The following is a 24,387-nucleotide window of genomic DNA, read 5'->3' on the forward strand; positions in this document are numbered from 1 at the left end:
AGTAGTTCTCAATTGCTTATGACCTCTAGACTCCCTCAGAGATAAGGTATCCATGGGAGCTCTCAGCACGTCTTATTTTAGAGGCCAGCCAACGTTGAGACCCAAGAGCTGGGTGCCATACACCAATCTTCCCAAGGGAAGAAATACATAATGGATCCCATCTACAGGAGGGGGAAAAAATCCAGCAAACGGCCCAGAAACAACTAGATGAAATGGCCTGTCCCAGTTGGAAGCAGATGTCAAAGGTCTGAGGAACCGAGCCTCCTCCCCATGTGGAGGAAGAGAACCAATCATATCTGACTCTGTCTCCTGCCCACACAATTTCTCACCCAATAATGCCAGGCAGAATCATTTTCTAAGCTGTCTCCCTGCAGTGTCTCCCATGCCCCGCCACACACCAGCACGACTGCTCCCGGTGTGGGAGGGCCCAGGAGGAAAAGCAACAAGAGGAACTAAAAAAAAAAAAAAAAAAGAGCTCAGAGGCCAGAGGTAGATGTAATTACCACTGATGTGCAGCTGGTTGTTAGGATGTCCAGTTATTTTGCCCTCCCTCCCCCACCTTTTGCTTAGCTTGTGAGAATCTTGGGGAGGGGGGGGGGCAAATGTTTTCCAGTGCTTGGGCATCATGGTGAGGCCCTAATGATGGTCTCAAGTTGAGAAACAATCTGCCATTTTCCTTTGCCAGAGGTCAGTATCCCAGCCCTTCCTCAAACCACCTCCTGAGTGAGCGGGCCAAGGATTAGGAGGGGATAAATCACAGGGCAAAGAAGTAGAACGGGTTAGCAAATGCCACCATGCCAAACACTCAACTTTATTTGCTTTATTTATATATTTAACAATTCTAAAGTATTTACTTCTTGCTTTGACAAAAAAAATGAAAAATATAGGAGCACTGACTCCTCTTTAGGAGAAAAGGGTTATATGTACAGCTACGGAGAGTTATGGTTCCTCCTTTACATACAAAGAAAATATTAATAAAAAAGTGCTTCATTGATCAAAAAAGGGCTAAGAGCTGCAAGCAATTATTCACACTGTACAACAGACCCAAGAAACCCGTATCATAACCTCTTGGCACCTGTCAATAAGAACTTCACAATCTTCCATCACTCTGACTTCTCCTACCTGCTGGGCAGACCACGCAGAGTGTGGAGAACTACACCCTGTTTCACTAGAGCCAGACGCTGCACAGGCCGCTGCCACCCAAGTCCCGCTGTGCTCAGATGCTCTGGGTTTTGCTTCAACAGCCAGCACCAGGGAAGGCTTCTGAGCACCTGCAGGAGCTACCTTGAGACACAGTGTGCCCTAGGCTAGGGGAAAGGGGAGTGAGCACAAAGCAGGCTAGAATCTAGCGTTTCATGACCTCACCTAACCTTCTCCTGCTCTGTGGCTAAGCTAGCAGCTTTCAGCAGAGTCGAGGCCCTTCCCGGGGTGGGGGTGGGGGGGGGAAGGCAGGCACAAACGTGGATGCCAACATTACAAAGCACCACCTTAAGCTCCTCTGCGCCCTTCCCCACCTCCACCTCCACAATTCTTGATTTAAGGCTCTTTTGGACCACGTCAGAGCTCACTGAGAAAAGGTGCCCTGAATCTCCTCCAAGAACCCTGTGGTCCCCAAGTAGACCCTCCACTGATATGCCCACTCAGGAAGCTGATGGCAGGGAAAGGGACTTCGGGGTCTTCCTTGATGCCCCAATAAGGAGAGGAGGAGGAAGGCTGATTGTGTGGGGACCTTTGTAACTGTGAAGGCTGATTCTACCCCTTCAGGGGCGATCCATGATTTGTTTGGTTTGGGAATAGGGAACTTTTGGAACCCTGAGTCTGTATTTCCCTGTGATGACCAAGGAGAGAGATTGTTCAGAGGACCACAACCCAAAGGGGGCTCCCAGGTGTGCATGGGCCAGACGCTGGCAGGCCTTCACCACAGCAGCAGGATGCCACCTTTTGGCCAGTCTGCACTCCTAGGCTGCAGGGCAGGAAGCACAGCCCAGGCTACCCAGGAAGGCAGCCCCTGGGAAGCAAAGGCAGCCTTGGGCAGTCTGGGTAAGGTCACAAAATCCAATGTGGGCCAACGTGCTGACCACCACCCCACTCCTTGCCTGCCGCAAAAGCAGCACACACTTCCTTCCCCAAGGGAACCATTCATAGTGTGCCAATCCTGTTGGTTGTCAGTAGGGTGGGATGGGTATGGGGCAACACTACTAGGGAAGGTGCTGCCAGCTCCCACCAGCTCATGTGGTGGTGATGGCATGAGGAATAATCACTAAAGTTGGCGTTATATTCTGCCCCACTCGCTGTCTCCTGCCTCCACCCTCCCAGAAGCCCATGCCAGCCCTCAGCATGCCCAGCAGCGGCAGCCCCACTGATACAGGAAGCCTGGAGACCTCTGGTCTTCCATTACAAAACATTAAAAATAAAAAATTAAGACAACCAGGGGACTTTTTTCTTTTTTGAAAGCAGAGGGAGAATGGAAAAGGGAAAGGATAGAAGGAAAGAAAAGAATCAGTCTACAATCCAGTGGTACATCCCAATTCCTGTCACTCTGTATAGATGGTTCCATGCCCCAATTCCAAAGTGCACGGGCCTCTCGGGCTGCCCAGGTGGTGTGGGCCTGTCAGAGGAACAGCAGCTTGGCCTCTGCCCACCCCAGGTCACTGAGCTTCAGTTGGAAGTGGCAGCAATGGGTTTATCCAGTTCAAGGTCAATGCTGGAGCTCGTGGGATGTAGGCTGTTATAGCAAGACTTGCACACCCGGCTGGGTTCAAAAAGTTGCTGGCTAGGAACCGGAACCTTCTGGTTACAACAACTGGAACAGAATACATTCCCACAATTCCTGGAGAGAAGAAACAAAGCATTATTAGTGTTATAGAGCAGGTAAATAGTGGAGGAAACCAACCACAGGAGACAGAATTTTGCTGCGTGCCATTGGATGTGCTGGAGACTCCTGTGAGATCAAACGCTTCATTTCTCTAGGCCAGCAATAAGCTGAGGACAAGGAGGACTTCCGCACCTGGCAGAATCACATGCCACTTTCATTTTGGGGGCCAAGGACACTTGGCTGCCTCATTATTATGGCTCAAGATTATTGGATGTACAAGAAGATGCTGGTTGGGCTAGGAAGGTGGCTCAGTGGTAGAGTGCTTGCCTTGCATGCATGAGGCCCTGGGTTCGATTTCTCAGCACCACATAAGCAGAAAAAGCCAGAAGTGGCGCTGTGGCTCAAGTGGTAGAGCACTAGCCTTGAGCTGAAGAGTTAAGGGACAGCACCCAGGCCCAGAGTTCAACCCCCATGACCGACCAAAAAAAAAAGAGAGAGATGTTGCTTGAGAGAGATCTGTGAGAACCAGTGTCCAAGGCAGAAGTAGTTGCCAGTTCAATAGACAGGTGAAGGCCTGAGATTTTCCCCAGTGGCCACACCCACTGGGGAAATGGCCTCTGTTGCTTATGATTACTGAGAGATCAGAGACAAAAGAGAGATGCCCCTTGGCCCCTCAGAGGACAGAAACAACTACTTAGCCCAACTTGGGATGAGGAACCTTGCCCAACGGCCACTGCCCCAGAGGCTCAGGGGCAGACTGCTGCCACCCAGGCTTACTGTTGCAGCATGCAAAGCAGGAGTTGAGCATGCTCAGAGAGACCAGAGGAGAGGTGAAAGGACAAAGGCTTGGATGAACACACATGCACACACATACACACACCCTAGTAGAGTCAGTAAGTTATGGCTCACTTCCTGGCCTCATGTACCTCCAGGGAAACTTAGAGCTCTACCTGAAGTCCTGACTACCCTCAACCCCAATCCTTGTCTACCAAAAGCCCTGCTTAGACACAGCTGCGTGGCAAAGGTCTCATTACACTCACAGGAAAAGAGACAGACAGAGAACAAGTTTCTGTCCATCTTACTTTTGCTGAGCCCTGTAGTACAAGCAAACCCCAATGGGCTGAGTACAGGGAACTCTAAGGAGACTGACACAGCCCACCAAAGAGGAGGGAGGCAGCAGACTGAAAAGCCTCCTTCACAATTGGCATCACTGCCTTCTCAGTCAGGCCCCAGAATGCATAGCACCACTGGATAAGGCCCTACAACAAGCAAGAACACCAAAGACCACATGGGAACAAATGAATACTGCAGAAGGAAAAAGTGGCACGAAGACAGTGGAAGGACAGAGAACCAAAATGAACACACAAGATTTTGCTTCTAGAATGCAGTAAGCAGTTCTATTTCTAAAAAGCATGAGTCTATGTAACTAGGCAATGTTCTGAATATCTTCATTTCGTTTTGGCAATACTAGAATCTGAACTGGAAGCCTTATGCTTACTAGCAAGTACTCAAATGCTCGAGCCCCACTCTCAGCCCCTTTTGCTCTAGTTATTTTGAGACAGGGTCTACTTGAGCCATGCCTTCAGTTTCGCAAGCGTCAATCTCACCTGGAGTTCAGCTCAAAAGTTTTAAATGAGTATTTTTATTTTCTGTTCCAGTACCAGAGCTTGAGCGCAAAGCCTTGTATTCCTGTTCATCTTTTTTGCTCACAGCTCCAGTTCTACCTCCTGAGCAACCTCAAGTCTAGCTTTTTTGTTTGTTTGTTGTTTGTTTTTGCTGGTTAACTGGAAATAGAGTCTCTTGGACTTTGTTGCACAGTCTGGCCTCAAACCTTCAAACCCTCCTCAGATCCCAGCCTCCTGAGGACCTGTAGTCCTCCCAGGACTACAGGTTTGAGCCACGGAAGCCAGCTTCTGTCATGAATTTGATCAGTAAAGCTTCCTCACTTCCTTTAGGAGACTCTGAAAGATCCAACTGAAGTCTTCTTAGTCTACCATGCCAAAATAATTTGTTAGGATGATTATCTCTGTCTCTACAAAAACACAACAAAAAGCTACCGTAGTGCTGACTTACAAGTTATCAGCATCATCCTGGCATTTCAATGAGTGACTAACTCAAAAGAAAATGTGACTGGCATCGGGTCAGCGCCTGCAGAAGCACTGCTTCCTGTCACAAGCCCCGGCTGACCTGATGGTCAAGAGGAAGCAAAAGGCTGCAGCTGGACTCACCCTCAATGGTCTCCTCAGTCAGCTTCTGTGGATCCCCCCAAAGCCCACCTGCCTGTCTGTGCTTCCCAGCCCCAGTTTTGCCCCAATGAGTGCCAAGAGGGGAATGACAGCATTAGTGTGGAGAAGTTACTGTAGGTGTGCAGACGTCACAGACAGGTTGTTGCAAATGCTCACCACGTTTGATCAACACGGTCAGTGTCCCTGCAAGGAGGGGAGAAAGAGCTCAGAGAAGAAGCCAAAGACATTTGGACTTGGGTGCAGGATGGGGAGACACACGATTCTGGACACATGACTAATAGAGTTTGTTCTACCATTTTCAGTCCAGGCTCACTTGTATGGACAAACCTTGGCATGATTGGGATAAGCCTGACCCCAAACACTCAACATCTGCTGGGCAAAGCATCCCTCATAACAACTTACTATTCCAGACTGGAATGGAAAGAAGTGGCGAGTAGTCTACTACTCATCCTCTACCACTGCTCACCTATGGAACAATGGTCAAGTTTGGATTCGAGGAGCAGGGAAAGGGTAAGAAAATGGAAGTTTCCTGACCATAGCCAGAAAACCTGCTGAAAATAGCTGTGAATTTTGTGCTGGGAATAAGAAACAGTGGTTTGGGTGGTGGCTACTGGCTCACAATCTGAGAAACAGAACAAAAAGGCTATTTGCACATTACCGAATTTAATAGTTTTGCAAGCACCAATTTCAGAGACAGAACATGTGACCCCAGGGCCTTCCTCAGGCACCCCTCACTCTTCCAGCTCACCCTCCAACCCTAGCCCACCCTACCACACCCCCAGTGGCACCTGCAGTGGTGCTTCCTACTGGCGAGCCAGAAGGCGCTGTCACAAGCATAGCAGTGGGCAGCCAGGTGGTCAGGGAGCCAACGGGTCATCTGCAAAACAGATGGGGCCAGGTTAGTGACAGCAAGTGGGACATTCGGCTAGAGCCCACAGGCCATGCTGGTGGCACGAGAGTCACTAGAACCATATCAGTTCTGATGGTACCAGCCCAGCAGGTCTGATGTCAACAGTACAAGAAAGGCGTCCAAATCATTTCCCTGGAGGGGACTCAAATCTCCCCTGAGACAAAGTGGCAGTGGTAGCCCTGTGGGTTGCTGTGAGAACTAGCAGGGCAACAGTGAGGACTGCTTGATGAGTCTCAGCCTCAGAAATGTAAGCCTATGTGTGCTCCCAGGAGCCAAGAAGCCAGAAGTTCAAGGCTCACTTCCATGAGTGTCTTCCTTGGCTAGGGAACATGGGGCAAGGAAGGGGAGAGAGGACTACAAAAACAATTGCATGGATGGCTCTCAGAGCAGGGGTGGAGCCTGTACCTCTGTGTCTTGTTTATCCACCTGCTCCCAGCTGGCTTCAGAGAAAATCTCTGTGCTGCAGCGAGACAAACAGCTCTGATCCAGATTGCTTTCCGAGTCGGGGATTGAAGTCTGTTGGCAAACAAACACAGCTGAACAGAATGAACCTGGTCTCCTCTCAAAAGAAGAAGAAAGGGCTTGGTGAAGAAAAGACCCCTGGGGTCTGCAGGTAGACCTGCATGCTAAGGTTGGCTACATCTGTAGATGCATCAGCCATCCAGCCACAGGTTGACCAGGTGTGGACATGGAGTAGAAAGATGAGACTTTAAGGTTCCAGAAAGTAGGAGAAAAGTGATCAAGACTGAGTGGGGGTTCCCAAAGCCAAGTGCTCTAGTGGACCATCGATCAATCCCTGCCACTTAATTCAAAGGGCTTTGGCCATGCCTTCCTTTTTTTTTCTTAAGAACTATTTAGGACAATGAAAGAAAAACAAACCAGTATTAGTGTGGGGAAAAAAAGTCCAAAATGGCTTCTGGATTAAAAGTCATTGGATGTGCCCGCCTTTAATGTATGTTGCCAGCTTCAGAGCCTGTTTACACTTGCACCTAACAGCCCGATCCCAAGAAGAGAGCCACTCCTTGGAAAGCTCCCTGCGAGCACCCCCATTTCCAGCCACCAAGCCTTAGAATCCTAAACTCTTAACAGTGCTAGAAAGGAAAACACAATTGCTTCTTTCTATTCCTTTCTCTTTTTGGAGACAGGGTTATACGATGAAGCCCAGGCCTGGCCTCAACCTTGACATCCTCTTGCCTCAGCTCCCAAGAGCGGGCACTGCATATACTACCATACCCCGCTCCTCCTCACCATTTCCACTGCCACCATCTGCCATGGAGTGGGCACAATATTTGTTTTCAAAATACCTGCATCTTCAAAATACCCAAAGTCTTGGAAGGCTGTAACAGTTTGCTAGGTAGGAAATCACTACACTCTGACAGGAACACTTGGCATTAGCCAGTGTCTAAGGACACAGAAACTTCTGAAAGGATCTGAGTACCCAGGCAATGGTGGTTCTCTCCCAGTTAGACAGGACTTGAAAAAACCCTAGCAGGAAACAGTCAGATGGCCATTTCCATGGCTGAGGCCGATATCCAGCCTCTCCACAGGGCTACTTTGGGTCTTTCCAATTCTTTTAGCAATATGACTGGAACAAGGGGCGCCCAGCCTTAGTGTGCTCTTCTGTTTAGGCATTATCAGAAGAATGATGACCTAACTCACCACCTCATCTCCAAAGTCCCCATTGAAGCGCAGGGAGCTTGTCAGGTACTGACTCTCTAGCCGACTCTTCAGCTCCTGGACTTGTTTCTTTAAGGTCTCCACTTCCTGCTGGTGGCCTGACTCAATCTGTCGCAAGCGCTGTTGGATCGTGTCCGTGTACACAGGCATGCCATCATCATCCAGGTGGCTGCGGGAAGGCTGGTCAGGGCTGCTGGTGGCAGATGGCCTCCCCAAGTGACTGTGCAGCCACTTGTGGTGCAAGTTCCTCGAGTACAAGTGGGCAGAGCTGCAGCTTGTGACAGACATCTGGCGGCTCAGAGAGTCTTTGTTGCGCCCAGCCTCCCCATTGGTGCAGTGTCCGTTGGGTGTTGGGTACTTCTGGATGGTGCTAAGTCCAATGGGTTGCTCCAAGGCCTTGTTTTCAGTCTCTGGGGAGCCATTGCACACAAGCCCCTCTTTACATTCAGCTAAAGGCAAGGCACAGTGGGCCCGCTTGGGGCTGAGAGTGCTGCCAGGAGAAGTTCTGTGCATTACAGACTCACCTTGGGGCCTCTCAGCCAGATTCCTCTCTGCAGGCCAGAGCTCTGCTGCTGGCATGTCCTTGCCACTGAACCTGTCACTGGTTATCAAGAGAGGTCTACGATGGACTTGAGGCCCACTTTCGGACGTCACCTTATCTTCTATTAATACGTCCACTGAACTGTCCACGTTTGGTCCTCCGGTCTCACACGGGATTTGGGAAGGTAGCATAGAACTAGACTGTGAGGTACCATGGCCAACTTTAGCATCTACCGGGATGGGAGGAACAGCACCCTCCCTTCCCTCTGTAGCATCCCTTATTCGAGGCGGCTCTCCAGGGGTCCCCTGGGAATCCTCTCCCCTAGATGGGGCCTGGAGTGAACTGAGAACACTATGCCCACCCTGCTGTTGAGGAATACCCTGTGAGAACAGAGACATGCTGGAGTCTGGCTGGCTTTGTGGAGTCGCATCTTCCAACTCTGGTTCTTGGTAAAGGACAAGTGAGCCCTCAGCTGACATCCTCCTGCTCTCCTTTGCTAAAAGTGTCTCCTCTTTGACCTCTGGGATTTCCACACCCCCTCTGTGGGGAGGCTCTTCTGCCCCACTCTCCTCTTTGGTGGCCTCTTGCAAAATGTTCTCCATCTGCCCCTCAGCCACTCCAGCTGCAACAGATAGCTCAGCACCCCCGGGCATCCTGCTAGGCTTTCCCAGGCTGTCAGCAGCATGGGTAGGAAGCTCTTCTCCAGGACCAGCCAGGCTACTCAGCTCCAAAGAGCGCCGATGCTCCTGCCATTTCTCATTCAGACTAGGGTCACTACTGCGCCGGCTGGCAAGAGGCATTGTGCTGTCGCAGGCTGTGGTCAGATTGTCAAATGATCTAGTCTTTGGTAGCCTAAAAGAAAGAGAAATTGGGAAAAATGATAACCTTGGAGAGGTTAATCAGAAGGAGGCAGAAGACAGAAGGTTTTAAATAAGCCATGGTTTCACACTTGGGTCCATTAGGGCTACTAAAGGAGCCACAACATCTTTGAAGTAAGGCTCAGATCAGTAAAGCCACAAGGCTCCTTCATGGCTGTTCTGCCTACCTGCACTGCACCTATCCCATGTTCCACCCACTCAAATAAGCCAACAGCAAATGCTATTTTTAAAAGGCATCCATCTCCAGGTGCCAGTGGCTCATACCTATAATTCTAGCTTCTCAGGAGGCTAAGATCTGAGGATTAAGGTTCAAAGCCAACCCAGGCAGAAAAATCTGTGAGATTCTTACCTCCAATTAACCACCAAAAAGCTGGAAGTAGACCTATGGCTCAAGTGGTAGAGCACCAGCTTTGAACAAAAAAGCTAAGTTCAAGCCCCATTACTGACACCAAATAATGCAAACATTCTTTATGATGTTGTGTGTCTCTTAAAGTGGTATTGCTAATTCTTTAATATTACAGCATAAGTTGTTATTCCCTATTATTCTGATTTAAAAAAAACTCACAAATGGTAAAGCATTTCTATCTATCTATCTATCTATCTATCTATCTATCTATCTATCTATCTATCCATCCATCCATTTATCTGGGAGGGCAGTATTGGGGTTTGAGTTCTATGACTCACACTTGCTAGGAGGTGCACTACAATTAGAGACATACCTCCAGCACTGTCAGCCAAAATTTCTACCACTTTACAACATCATCTTTAAACCTCAGAAGACGAATCAGGACAGAGAGGCAGGAACAAAGAGCAGTGGATAAAACATAAACCAGCACTATGCTGAAAATGAACTAAACAACTTGTGGGTGGGGACAGGAGGGGAAAATTGGGAGAGAACAAGGGAAGGAGTGACACTATCCAAAAAGAAATGCACTCTTTACCCAACTTAACTGTAACCCCTCTGTTTGTCACCTTTATCATAACTAAAAAACAAACAAATAAACACCACACGGGGGCTGGGAAGGTGGCTCAGTGGTAGAGCGCTTGCCTTGCATGCATGAGGCCCTGGGTTCCATTCCTCAGCACCACATAAGCAAAAAGAAAAAAGCCGGAAGTGGCGCTGTGGCTCCAGTGGTAGAGCGCTAGCCTTGAGCTGAAGAGCTGAGGGACAGCGCCCAGGCCCAGAGTTCAGGCCCCATGACCGGACCCCCCCAAAAAAAACCCAAAACACCACACAACATAAACTGGTGGCATAGGGGTCATAAGAGTAGAAGATACATTCCATCCCTAAGAAACCATTTAGTGCATGTATATAGTAGAACAAAGGAGCAACAAGGAACAACTCACTCCTAGAAACAAGTTTTTGCTCATTTTAAAACTACCTTCCTTAAGGAAATTAAACTTCAAAGATCTAAGATGTTGTACCATCAGATAACATCATTATCTCTGACCATGCCTGGCCCGGTTCTAACAAAAGAATTGAGTCTCACACAACAGGAAGCTCACCGGCTCAGGGGGGGTTCATCAGGGCTGGTGCCCGGTGCTGGGTATGGTGCACAGCTTTCATCCACGGGGGTAGATGGGGATGGGCAGGGCAGGTACACTGCACTCCACAGCATTAGGTTCCGCACATGGCACACAGGGTACAGTACCTGAGGAGAGGGGGATGACAAAAGTTTAAACGTGTCCTAGTTGGCTCTTAGAAATGTCTGACAGTGAGACAAGCACCTAGCTACAACAGCTGGCAGGGACTGGGCCACTGATCCACAGGAAGGCAGCACTGATGGACGTAGTACCAATGGAAGCAGCATATCTCCCAATAGGACCAACATAAGGCAAGAGATTTTGTTTGGCATCATTTCTCACATAAGCACCTCTTGTGGACATGAAAATCTAACAAATCTTTTAAAGGTCCACTTCTCATTAATTATTTCTCAGGTCACCTTTATTGAATGACTTTCATTAAATTGATTTGCTCCTTTTACAGCTAAGAAGTGAGTCATTCTGTTAGACGGTGATTTTTCCCCTGGTGTAAAAGCTTGGCTTCAGCAGAAACTGTCAAACTGTCCAACTTATTTTATAGGACCATTTAAATTGAAAGGAATTTTCTTCCCACAGTGAAGAAGGGAGAAAAGCAGCTTAAATCTTTTGATTGTTTAAATGTAACGGGAAGCATATCCATTGCTTAGTAAGGCAATACAACGTCTGATTAGCCTGCTTTTGACTTCTTACGGGTTTAAGATGCATTCTGACAAAGGCAATGCTACCACCACATATTGACACACAGACATACGTGTCTCCTTGTCTCTTCTTAACAGAAGGTACTCCACAAGGGAACGAAGTTTTAAGGGCCTGCCAGCTCAGACAGGCATGCCAGTGTCATTAACACTTCTGTGCTGAGACAGAGGGAGGGGGGTGGAAGGTTGAGGGTAGTACCAGCTCAGCCATTAGAGGCATGCAGGAAACAAGGGTCTCTTCTACTAGTTAGACAGAACATGCTAAGAACACATTAAGCTCCAAAGAAGGTGCCAAGAAAGGTTCATGTTACAGTGTCAAGGAAGAAATGCGTATTACACCAAACCATACTGGGCAGGTCAGAACATCACAGGAAACAGGCTCTGCTTAGATAGATGGTAGACAGAAAAAGGCATCAACCCTAGACCTGCTTTAACAAAGTAGGTGCTTCTCACACAGGCTCTTACATATCTCCCACCCTCAAATTCCTTCTGATTATCAAAGTACAGGCTGAAGCATACATACGGCTTCTGATTGAGAGGAATATAGTAGGTTTTTGAAGGCCTTGTTGCCTGCCCGAAGAAGTGACCATACAGAGCACGTCCGTTCCTGAGTATGCTTTTCCCCTCTTTCCTTGGCGTTGTTGCACAGGAATGTTCCAAAGAGGCAGGAATAGGTATGCTGTACCAGTTTCACCTTAGGGAGTCCAATGAGGCAAGAGTATGCATTAGGGCACAGAGTTTCAGGAACATCAGCCCTGCTGAGCAAATCTACCTGATAGCCTTGAGGGAGCTCTGCAGCTCACTCTGCAGGTGGGGGAAGCCTAGCAGACCACACAACCACTAGCATCCAAGTCACAATCAGGCCAAGGAGTCCTAGCTGCTCCAGTATCTCTTAGCTTCCAAGTTAAAAAGCACCCACACAAGCAACAGAGCATATCAATGGGATACAGGTGCCAGTCAATGTAAACTCTAAGCTAAAAGCACATTTACAAAAACAACTTCAATACTCAAGAAATCATTACTGAACATTTCACACACCCCAGCAGGAACATGAGTAGTGGACATACAACAATAGCGAGCCCACTCTCTTATCCTGCTGGAGCTTGCTCTAGCTGTCAGATCAAGGTGGCAAGAACTATCAGGCAGGGTGAGAGGGACTGGGCAGGTGCTGGAAAGTGGGAAGGCCTTAATGGGTAAGACCTGATGTAAGGGAGAGAGCTAGTCACAAGAGTATCTGGGGGCAGGTAAGCTCTGTGAGCAGTGGCAACAAGAAGCTGAAAGGGGCGCACATGTCTGTCATTTCTGAGGAACAGCACAAACCTGTATGACTAAAGATCATTCAACAGGGAGAAGGACAGGATATGAACCTAGAGACGTATGCAGGGGACTTCAGCTTTCACTCTGTGTGATGGTCACTAGAGGATTCTGAGGAGGAGAACGATCTGCTCTAATGATTTAGAGATTCTCCTATGATGGGTTAACTTTCTGGGAGTGGAGCAGGAGAAATAAGGGCTTAGCCAGCCAGTGTGGCATCAGCAGAGGTTGCACTAAGTAATCAAGTTATAGATATATCAAAAGCAGAGCTACAGAATCTAACAGACTGAATGTAGAGTATAAAACAAAGAGTTGAGGATGATATAAAGCTTTGTGCTTTATGTGAATAGAAGGAGTTGCCACAGGGAAGATAGAAGACTCTTGAAAAACTGAGTTTTGGAGCAGGGAAATGTAGAAACCAAGAACTGGGTTTTAAATATATTAAGCTTGAAGCACAATTAAAACATCCAAGTGAAGTTGCAGGATATTCACCTGATTAAGGTGAAGCTGAAGGTAAGTGGAGAGGTCTGAGCTGGAAGTGTGTATACGTCAGACTCCTCAGCACACCGACAGCACTAAAGCTACTAGACTGGGTGAGATCTTTCAAGAGGGAATAAAGTGAAGCAGCAACCTCGAGGATGAGGCCTAGAACATTCCAACATTCACAACTGGAAAGACGAAGAGGAATCAGCAAGGAGACATAAAGGACCAGCTAGGAGATCAGAGGAGAACTAAAAATGATGAATGTTTTAAGTCAACTGAAGAAAGTAAAAAACAAGTTAAAACTATGCCAAGGGTAGTAATGGGTCAAGGAGATAAGGAATCAGCACTGACCACCAGATTAGCATGAAGGCCACTCTGGCAAAGCAGTGGGTGTGTGCCCAACTGAAGCAGGATTAAGAGAAATGAAAAGAAAGGACTTGATACAGCAAGTATAAAAGACTCAAGGAGCTACTGTAAAGGAGAAAAGATCAATGAAATGATAGTTAGGGCTCAATGCTGGACCAAGAAAGGGTTCTGACAAGATAAAAGACATTATTCCATGTTTGTATGTTGCCACAGAAGAAGGAGAGGAGAAATGCTGGAGCCAGTCAGCAGAACAGATGAGAGGAGATGGACAGGGAGATAGCCAATGGCTGAAAAGGGCCTGGACACTACATCTTCTCCAAGAGGGGGTAGAAAACATGGAATACAAGATTGGTAAACTGTTCAGACGGAGCATGGGACATTCTGATTATTTCTGTTTCTAACTATTATTTAGGGTTTCTATCATCCCATCCCTTTAAAGGCTAAATTAAAACAACTCAATGTTTGCACAGGAAAACCTGATACCTTGAGATTTACTGAGTGAACAAAAACGCCTATTTATTGCTGTTGCTTTAAAATAAAACCAGAAGGAAATAATCACTGTTCTATTACATTCTAAAAAGGCTTCATAGTTTTATGCAAAAATTGGCTCACTAACATTACCACTAAAGCAACATCCCCCTGAATGTAGACAGTTCCCAAAATGTAGAGTCACAAGTCCAGACTCACAAGGAATGCTTCACTGAACTCAAAAGAGCAAGGAAATTGCCTCTGAAGCTGATGAACGCAGTCAAGCCACTGCAGAAACACTGGACAACGCTCATTCAGATCGTCTGAGTTCTCCCCATGACCACACCGGTCAGCAAACTTATGGCCAAAATCTAGCCACTCCATCTCCACGAGGACCTGGAAACCCTGTAGGGGAGAGACCATTTCTGCTGGATTATCCCAATGGTGACAGTCCCTGAGTCTGATGTCACTAATGGCAGCTTCTAACAGCCTCCCAGAAGGCCCTTCTAACCCAGGCCCATAGTCAATGTCCCCTCCTTGATGGGACATATGCTTCAGATTATTTCCCAATTCCTTGAATTCTATTCTATAGCCATTAAAAGAGCACTAACAATGTATCTACAGAATATTTCTAAGCTTCTCATTTACTTCATAACAGCTGTGCTTTTCCCACAAAATCTCTTAGTTTGAAATTTTTGCCTTTGGTGTTGAATTTGTACAGATCATATTTGTAACAATCCTTCCCCACCCAAGGTTTACAAATATTCACATACTGTATTTTAATGTTTTCTTACATCTTAACCCAGATGGTTATTTCAGAGCACGACTCTTTCTCCACCGAACTTTATGGAGAATTCCATTACCACTTAAGCATGCTAAAATTCCTTGAGAGAAGTTCACACTGTCTATATTCTCAATATCTTATTCCTCACACAGTTGGCCCCAATTTAAGAAGAACTTCAGGAAGCATCATTACAATGTAGCTGAAGGGAAAATAATGTGCAACAACTTCTGCTTCTTTTAAACTTAACCACAATACCCAAAATTGATCATAAAATCCCGAGAGGTTTCCTCCACGCATCCTGAGGAAATAACTCTTTTCCTTTAGATACACTTACCTCTATGGTTCGGTAGTAAGGATCCAACAAGAGCTTGGCCAATGCCACAATCTGGGGGGTGCGATCCCAGCCATCTGAGCAGTGCACCAGCACTGGGCGCTGATCACGATCCACAGCATGCACTACCAGAAGTGCTGATTTCAAAAGCACAGACAGGTGATGGAGCCATTTTGTGCCCTCAAGAGCTGAAAGCCAGCTTAAAAAAACAAAAACAAAAACCAAAAGCAATGAGAAAATGCCCATTTAAAAAAATTACTCGTTACATCATGTCCAATGCCTGTCAAACTATAAAGCAATTCCCCAAGATTTTTCTCTCCAAATGTACCACCAAAATGTACTGCCAAAATGAACAGAACATCTGTTTATAAAGCATGTCCAAGGATGAGATTCAAGCTCTACCATTTAACTAAGAAGAACCTTTGAAACAGGGACTGTACTTAATAGTACCTCCTTTGTTCTAACATCCTCATAGATAATTTCCCAGAAAAAAAATCAGTATTTAATATTCTTCAGTCCATAGTAGCCACACATACTACAAGAAAAACAAGCTGGGAACTGGCGGCTCATGGCTATAATCCTGGTTTGAAGCCAGCCCAGACAGGAAAGTCAGTAAGACTTCTATTTCTAATTAACACCAAAAAGTGAAAAGTAGAGCTGTGGCTCAAGTGGTAGAGCTCTAGCCTTAAGAAAAAAAAAAAAATCAGGGACAGTGCAGAGGCTCCAAGTTCAGGCCCCAAGACACAAAAAATAGTACTTTCTGGAATCTTCTCAGAGTCACTTTCATGTAAAGCAATAATTCATGTTCAGCAAGTCTTCCCAGCAAGTTTTCAAAACAAAGAAAATTGATACATATGAATGTGTCTATACTGAGCAGGATGTTATGTTCCCAAATGGTATAAATACTGCCAATTTCTCATACTTAATACCTATTACTGTTTGACTATTATTGACTAAAATTGGATGGGCCCAAGATGACGATTTAGACAAGTGCATATTAGTTTATCAATGGCTACACAAAATTGCTGGGCTTAACCCAGACCCACCCAGATTCAGGAAGGAACTAGAAGACACTAAAGGCCTTCAGGAATGTCAGATAAAAAATACAGCTCCTTGGAAGTAACAAGTGACAGTGTTTTCAACTGTGTTGACATTTGTTTCTTGTGTTTCCTTTTCCTAATGGTCCAAAACAAATTCCAATTTTTCCCAAATGCAATCAGATTTGTAGTTTAAGTCCACAAGTCCAGTTCTTCAGAGCCAGAAAAAGGAATAAATAATTCTGTCAGGGAGCTCTGAGAAGGCTTTGACAAGATTAGGCCTACAGTACAAGACAATAAAGGCTCCTGAACCCTAGGAAATGGATGCAAATTCCTGTTTATAGAGTTGAAGGAGGGGGTCTTCCCACCTACACAAGCAGGTAACAGAATGCAAAGTGTTTTACATAGATTAGTTTGTTCTGTGACTCAAGGGGCTGAGTCTCCATCATAGTTCTTTCTCAAGCTCAATGCAGAGTAAATAGGAAGAAGTACTACAGCTTACTGAGTTATAAGTCTGTTGTGAGTAAAATCTTAATCTCCAGACTTTTTATATCCTAGTAGGTACCTAAGAATACCTTTTCCTGCTGGATTGTTTGTTCTCATCTCTCACACTGTCTTAGAAGAAAGTAAAAGATAAAGCTTAAGAGAGCAAAAAAATATTATCTACCTGCCACTAGAGAAAAGGTAAATAAGGAAGAGAACCAGCACAGTGTTCTCCTGAATCTGACTTAGCTGTAGGAAAGACCAGCTGGTATGCTCCATGCCTAAGAGAACAGGTATCTTCTCAAACCTCCCGCTGAGAGGATGCAGCAAAGCTCCCGTGTTGTCAAACAAGAGCACAGGCACACTATCCTGCAGCCTCCACAGCACCAAATGGATGTCAGGGCTCGGTGATGATGCCCCATCCCTGCCACAGTTTCTTTTTATCCACAAAGGCAGCTTCAATACTGTATTATGCTTTGTGGCCAAATACAAAAATATTCAGTGACATCCTCTTTAACAAAATTCCTCACTCCTCTGAATCTGTCAAGGACTAATTAACAATCTTGTTGATTCTGAGTCTAAAGAAGATCTAAAAAATATTTATTTATTTTGCCAGTCCTGGGGCTTGAACTCTGAGCCTGGGCACTGTCCCTGAGCTTCTTTTTGCTCATGGTTAGCATTCTACCACTTGAGCCACAGCTTCACTTTTGGCTTTTTCTGTGTATGTGGTACTGAGGAATCGAACCCAGGGCTTCATGGATGCAAGGCAAGCACTACCACTAAGCCACATTCCCAGCCCTAAAAGAATTTTAATACATGTATTGGTATAATGTTCTACCTTTTCCATTGTATAGAAAGGAAAACAGGCTCAAAGTAATTAGGCTACTTGACCAACATTACAGTTCTGCCAGGTCTCCTAATTCCTCAGCCAGGCTTCCTCTATGCCTCACTGTAGGAGTAAGAATGCTACAAACTAAACCCTGGAACTGCAGAACATATCCTTTTTAATCCCCAAAGGAAAGCCGCAATCTCCCCCTGCTGCTCCCCCGCCCCAATTCAGCTCTCCCCCAAAGGACACTTCTTCCCTGAGGGGATGATTACAACTATGATGAACTTCATCATTTGCTCCCAAGAGCCAGTACAAGTGGTTCAGGCAACACCTAATTTAATAAATCCAATAAAGAATGCAGCAAAACTTGATATGATCATGAGATCTACTCAACAGGACCTACGAAAACAACTATTAGGCTTTTGCATAAACACCAAAAAAAAAAAGAATATTCTGTCTTCTCTGGTACCATTTCTGACTTTCTGAAATAGTAAAACAGGGGTCTTTAAATATTTATGTATCCATATTTGTTGTACAGAGCTTGCTTCTAATTTATCTTGTATTTAAACAGTTACCTTGTTGGGGGTACTGCTTCACTTTCCTCACTACAAATGCTACCTATTCATTTTTTATAGTAATCTTCTTATTAAGTGATTACATAAATGTCACAAATTTCACAGTATTGTGAGATAGTGATACTTAAAAGTCACAAACACATTCTAACCTTCATGGGGCAAATTGTCTTTATCATGATCTATAAAGCCTATGAATTCTATGAGCTTTGACAATACAGTTATTTCTTCCACATCAGGTAATATGTACATTTCTTTCCTTTTGCTTAGTGTCAGCTGTTTCCTCTTTCCCACTCATTCCCTCCCTCCCATCGCTGCCATTGAGTTGCTTAGTTCGTTTTGATCAATGACCAGTGCAGCTAGCTATTCATTTTTAATAAGCAATAAAAATCATGGTAATGTTCTTGGTAAATAAGAGCAGTTTAGAAGATGTAAAAGGAACTGACTTAGTAACAAGTTTAATCCTTTTAGTGCATGAGTAAATTGTGACTGCTTATGGTTAAGACATCCCACTCCACCAATACTGTCACTACAGGACTTCAAAAATAAAGGTATTAAATTGCTTTAGGACAAAAAATACAGAAGAGAAGGGGATGGTTCCTGGACAAACAAGAAGGCAACACTTCTGTTTTGAGGGGTCTCAAAGGGCTGGATTCTAGCCGGGTGCCAGTGGCTCATGCCTGTAATCCTAGCTACTCAGAAGGCTGAGATCTGAGGATCGTGGTTCAAAGACAGCCCGGGCAGGAAAGTCCGTGAAACTTTTATCTCCTATAAACCACCAGAAAACCGGAAGTGGTGCTATAGCTCAAGTGGTAGAGCACTCGCCTTGAGCTGAAGAGCTGAGGGACAGCACTCAGGCCCAGAGTTCAAGCCCCATGACCAACACCCCCCTTTCTCCCCCCCCCAAAAAAGGGCTGGATTCTTCTCCAGTTTTTGCCCTGAGCTGCTCTGCCTTGATCCAGGAATAACATTATCCAGAGTGTGAAAGTAGAATTGAAGTTCACCAAGAAATAGAAGAAAGGTATCCATAAAAAGAAAAACCATTTAATGAGCACTGCAACATTAAAGGCGAGGTCTTACTTTCCCGGATCTGGCATCTGTGTGCACAGCAACCGCAAAGATTGAAAACTCCTCCGAATAGAGTGAATGTTTGCCATCCCCATAAACACAACTTCACAGTTTGGGTAATACTCTGGAGAGAATAACAATAAAGAAAACACAAACATGTTGAGTTTAGAGCCCACATGGCCAAATTTAAAAGTAAACTGGCTATAAAACAAACCCACTGCATCTGCTTACTAATGAAACTGCAACGTGGTGATGCTTGGCTATTAGTCCAGTGTTCTATCCTAAGAGGAAAACAGTGTTTGAATTTTAGCTGTTTTCTATGAAAAGAAAGGAAGGTCAGATCCGTAAAGAGGATACTGACATAAAATGAAGTCTGTTATCTTTAAAAAGATTTGCAAACTTCTACATCACTCCATTTCTGGGCCTCATCTAACTCATGGTTCTGAAGTCTCTTTGAAAGAACAATGCCTTCATGTATTCAAATTTTACCTAGGAACAGCTGCTTTCAATTTCCATCTTAGCTCGCACCTGAGTAAGGAGCTTGGCGCTTCTGCCTGCACCATCGGTACACAGCTGGCGCGGAGACACTCTCCTTAGGGGACAGACAGCATTCAAACAGCAGGAATGTGACAGGTCCTGATGGGGTACCTGTATTTACTGCTTCAATATTCACCCCATGTTTTTTAGGGAGAAGCCCTAAGAGGAGTTGGCTAGTGGGTTAGTGATGAACCCAATCACTGTCAAAGGCAACAAAAGCTTTTATGAGGCCAAGAAGTTGCACCACTAAAGCAGCAATCAAACATGAACAGGCCTTGTTAAAATTAGACAAGAAACATCTGCTTTCCTTGTCTCCTAAGGATGACACAGAGAAGGTCTCACCTCCTTCCCCCATTGTTGCTCAGAAGAGCAGTGAAAAGATACTGTCTCTCCCAAGACACTTCAAACTGATAATTAAGCCTAGGTGGGCAAAGCTGCACTTCCAAGGGCAGAGCACTGGTGTCAAAGCCCCAGACATCTCACCTGGGCACTCACAGCCTCCTCCTTTGGCTCGGTTGGCCACCGCTGCGGCGTAGGAGCGGGCATCCAAGATCAAAAGCTTCTGTGGCTGGATGGCTAAATTCTCTGCTCCTGAAGCATTTGACAGAGAAGAATCTAGGGACATTGGGGTAGGGGGACATGAAATAAAACTGTCTCTTCTAGAATTGTGAGAACAAGAAGCACATTATTATAGTACAAAAAAATAGCTCAATTAAAGGAAAACCTTCACACAAGGTCTTCTTCCTAGTTTCTCTTTTGCTTTTAAATTTCAAAAAAAAAAAGTTGATTTATTTTCTAACACTAACTCCTGTAGCACATGAGATCTGTACTGCTCAATCTCTTCCCCCTCGTTTTTATGCCTGGAGTCCTTTTATAAAGCCTGGTATCTACAAGTTGAACTCAGGGTCTCATATTTACTAAGTAGGTATGTATTGTTTTAGCCAGGTCTCCAGCCTTTTTGCCTTATTTTTCAAATAAGGTAGCAAGGCCTGAACTACAGTCCTGTCAATGCATCACAGTTGGGATGACAGGTACTCACAACTATACCCAGCTTTTCATTAGTTGAGATGGAGGTTCACAATCCTGAGTAGCTAGAATTACAGGTGTGAGCCACTGTGCCTGTCTGTTCTAGTTCTCTACCAAGACCCATGACTCCTCAGACAAGTCTATCCGATTCTTTCTTCTGTAAAAGTTAACACTGTCTTCTAAAAGACCACACCAAAAAAAAAAAAAAAAACCCCACAAAAGGTTCTGAGAACTACAAAAACTGCTGCCATGGATCAAGGGAGCAACTTACCAAATTCCACATCAGAAAGGTCTGCCCCATTAGGAAAGTCCCGAGAACTGTTCCTAGTTGACAGCTTGCTGCCACTTGATCGGGAATCAGAAGCACAAGCTTTGGCCACTGACTGCACCAGGTGTTCATCATCTGCATTTCGCCAACCCCACCAGCTGACCTCTGGCTGTCCACAGCGGGCAATTACAGCACCATTGTTCTGGTGCCTGTACGGGAATAAGACACAACTACTGTACCATCCCACCATTCAGATGCTATATACTCACACAATTTTAAGTGGCTTACTGAACAATGTGACTCTAATAACTGGGGTGGCCTCAAGTTCTCTCAGTACTAGAGGGCAGAAATTTCATATACACAATTAACAATACCTATGCATATCCTTCTTCAGTTATCACACCATCACCTCTTTCAAGCACCTGTGTACTTCTTTGATTGCTGGTTCTGAGACTTGAACTCAGGGCCTGGGTACTGTCCCTGAACTAAGCTAAAGACTAGTTCTACCACTTGAGCTACCGCTCCACTTCCAGCTTTTGGGGTAGTTTACTTGAGATTAAAATCTCATGGGCTTTCCTGCCCAGCTGAGCATGAGACTTTTTGTTGTTGTTGTGGGTCACAGGGCTTGAACCTAGGGCCTGGATACTGTCCCTGAGCTTTTTTGCTCAAGAATGGCTATCTACCACTTTGAACCATAGCATCACTTCTACTTTTCTAGTCATTAACTGGAGATAAAGTCTCATGGACTTTCCTGCCTGAGCTGGCTTTGAACTGCAATCCTCAAATCTCAGCCTTCCAAGTAGCTAGGATGACAAGTATGAGCAATGGGTGCCCAGGATGTACTCTTATTTTTAATAATTTTTTTGGCACTGGGGGGGGGGGTTGAATTCAGGGTTTTGTGCTTGCTAGGCAGGTATAATGCCACTTGAGCCCCCATTCTTTTTTGGCTTTAGTCACTTTTTAGATAGAGTCTAATTTTTATCTAGGCTGGCCTTAAATCATGACAATGTCTTACTTATGGATTCCTATGTAGCTGGGACCACAGGTACATATCACCACATCCAATTTATGGATTAAGATGGGGAATGGGGGAAGTCTTCGCTAAGTTTTTTGCCCAGGCTGGTCTTGAACCCCAAACCTCCTGACCTCTAACTCCTGAGCAGCTGAGATGACAGGTTTATACTATGAGAAAAAATAATATTCACAATTAGAATATTTTAATTTATTTAGGGGAAATCAGGTAAAATGAACAACCTAAATACTTTGCTAATTCTGCTCCCCAGTAATGAAGTACTAATCCCTTATATCCTCTACTGAACCTAAACCCCCCTGCATAATAGATGTTGGAATATAGAAAAATATGTTGCTTCACTGTTCTGAGGGTCCATCACAGTAACTGTATACGCATGCTGCCTGAGGGATTCTTTCTGAACTGATTCTACCTTTGGGACTGGAACACTTACTGAAGTCCACAGACTGCTTTATAAAATCTCCTGTGCCTTAATGAGTCACACATTACTCCTACAGGCATAGAACTCAGGCCCTTAGAAAGAGGCCTGAAGAACAAACTCAAGTGATTCATATTCTGATAGATGCTTTTTCAAAAAATTCATACAGCATTACAGAAGACTTTCAGAAGCTATTAAAGCCCGCAAGTGTTTGCTAATTAGATAATTGTAGCAATCAAAAAATTAGAAAAATCCTATTATTTAGCAGAAGGAAAGAGTAAAGTTCTAATACTTGCTATAACATTGATGATCCTGACTATGTTACACTAGGTGAAATAAGCCAGCCACAAAAGGCTATATTCTGTACAATTCCATTATATGAAGTCTCCACCTATCTATAGTGACAGATTACTAACTGCTTGGGACTACTGATTACTTGAGGTTACTTGAGATTATTGTAATGTGGGGTTAGGGAAAGAATGAGCAATAACTGCTAATGGATATGAGGTTTCTGATCTGAGTAATGAAAATGTACTAAAATTGTACAGCTCCAAATACACTAAATATAAACTTAAGGGGTGAACTATACGTGATAAACATCAATAAAGCTATTTTTAGGTTATCAAATAACTATAAAAATAAGTGATCAGAAAGAAAGGCTGATGGGAAATTCAAATGTCCCTCTATTCAACTGTGAATTGCAAAGAAAGATATCCAGGTTTTACTTTAAAATTGTTTTAAAACATGAATATATAGCCAGGCGCCAGTGGCTTACACCTATAATCCTAGCTACTAGGAAGCTGAGATCTGATGATCCCAGTTCAAAAGCCAGCCCATGCTTTGAAAAGTCCATGAAACTCTTATCTCCAATAAACCACCAGAAAACTAGAAGTGGTGCTGTGGCGCTCAAGTGGAAGCCTTGAGCTGAAGAGCTCAGGGACAGTGCCCAGGCCCAGAGTTCAAGCCCCATGACTGGCAACAAAAACAAAACAAAACAAAATCCCATCAATATGCAAACACACACATGACATAGATGGATTTAAATAAAATGTAAGAGTGAATCTATTTGCCTTCCTCAGGGAACAATGTGAGAAAGATTTTTGTTTTTAAACCTAAGGTTCACTGGCAAATGAATTAGATATGGCAATAACCAAATTCTATGGAACCACCACCGTCTCCTTAGTAATTTTTTTTTTTTTTTGGTTGGTCATGGGCCTGAATGCTGGGCCTAGGCACTGTCCCTCAGCTCTTCAGCTCAAGGCTAGGACGCTACCACTTGAGCCAGAGTGCCACTTCCGGCTTTCTTCTACTTATGTGGTGCTGAGGAATCAAACCCAGGGCCTCAAACATGCAGGGCAAGCGCTCTACCACTGAGCCACCTTCTCAGCCCCTACTTTGTAATTTTTGAAGCCCTTCTCACTGTGAGTCAAGAAGCTGGAAGTACTACTGTACTGCCAACATTTGGATCATGTGCTGAATGAAACCAAATAGGAAATAAAACCACACCTTGTCATGTCTACTTACAAACAGGCACTAGGTAATTCCTGAGCTGAATGGTTACAAGCCTCTTGGGGAAGAGGCTAGCATGGCTTTTTTGAGCACATTCTTGCTCTCAAGTCTTCCAGCACTGCCCAAGAAGAACATTAGGTGGCACTCTTCAGCCTTGATCTTTGGTTGTTGAGGGGTCATGGGATGGATTTACAAAACTAGATTTCGAGTGGGTTACTTACTGCAAGAAAGTTATGTTTCTGTAGTCTTTTTTTTTTTTAAATTGTTGTTTATTTATTTAAGTTAGATCCCATTAATTTATCCATCTGGCTTTTTGCTATTGTTGTTGGTTGTGGGGCTTGAACTATCAGTTGTAGGTGCTGTCCCTTCTACCACTTGAGCCACAGCATCACTTCTGTTTTTTGAGTGGTTAATTGGAGATAAGAGTCTCACAGGAACTTTTCTTTCTTTTTTTTTTTTGGGTCTGGTAGTGGGGCCTGAACTCTAGGCCTGGGCACTGTCCCTCAGCTCTTCAGCTCAAGGCTAGCGCTCTACCACTTGAGCCACAGCGCCACTTCCGG

At 45.0% G+C, this 24,387-nt stretch overlaps 1 protein-coding gene across 4 annotated transcripts in view; it reads right to left on the reverse strand.

Moving 5' to 3' along the window:
• Window positions 1–779: 779 nt before the first annotated feature.
• Mtmr3 (myotubularin related protein 3) overlaps window positions 780–24,387 on the reverse strand; it is a 65,880-nt gene continuing 42,272 nt past the window's right edge. The window contains exons 9-20 of one of the 4 annotated variants that reach the window (XM_013014424.1): window positions 20,874–21,079; window positions 20,060–20,191; window positions 19,052–19,163; window positions 15,054–15,249; window positions 14,155–14,340; window positions 11,828–11,998; window positions 10,574–10,719; window positions 7,631–9,041; window positions 6,377–6,487; window positions 5,850–5,938; window positions 5,218–5,244; window positions 780–2,830 (exon numbers count right to left, since the gene is read on the reverse strand). In XM_013014424.1, the coding sequence (XP_012869878.1) occupies window positions 2,659–2,830; window positions 5,218–5,244; window positions 5,850–5,938; window positions 6,377–6,487; window positions 7,631–9,041; window positions 10,574–10,719; window positions 11,828–11,998; window positions 14,155–14,340; window positions 15,054–15,249; window positions 19,052–19,163; window positions 20,060–20,191; window positions 20,874–21,079 (2,959 nt within the window). In that variant the 3' untranslated portion in view covers window positions 780–2,658. The remainder of the gene's footprint in view (window positions 2,831–5,217; window positions 5,245–5,849; window positions 5,939–6,376; window positions 6,488–7,630; window positions 9,042–10,573; window positions 10,720–11,827; window positions 11,999–14,154; window positions 14,341–15,053; window positions 15,250–19,051; window positions 19,164–20,059; window positions 20,192–20,873; window positions 21,080–24,387) is intronic. The other 3 variants (XM_013014425.1, XM_013014426.1, XM_013014427.1) reach the window with 3 other exon arrangements.

Source organism: Dipodomys ordii, unplaced genomic scaffold (assembly GCF_000151885.1).
Source record: "Dipodomys ordii isolate 6190 unplaced genomic scaffold, Dord_2.0 Scaffold23, whole genome shotgun sequence".
Taxonomy (NCBI): Eukaryota; Metazoa; Chordata; class Mammalia; order Rodentia; family Heteromyidae; genus Dipodomys; species Dipodomys ordii.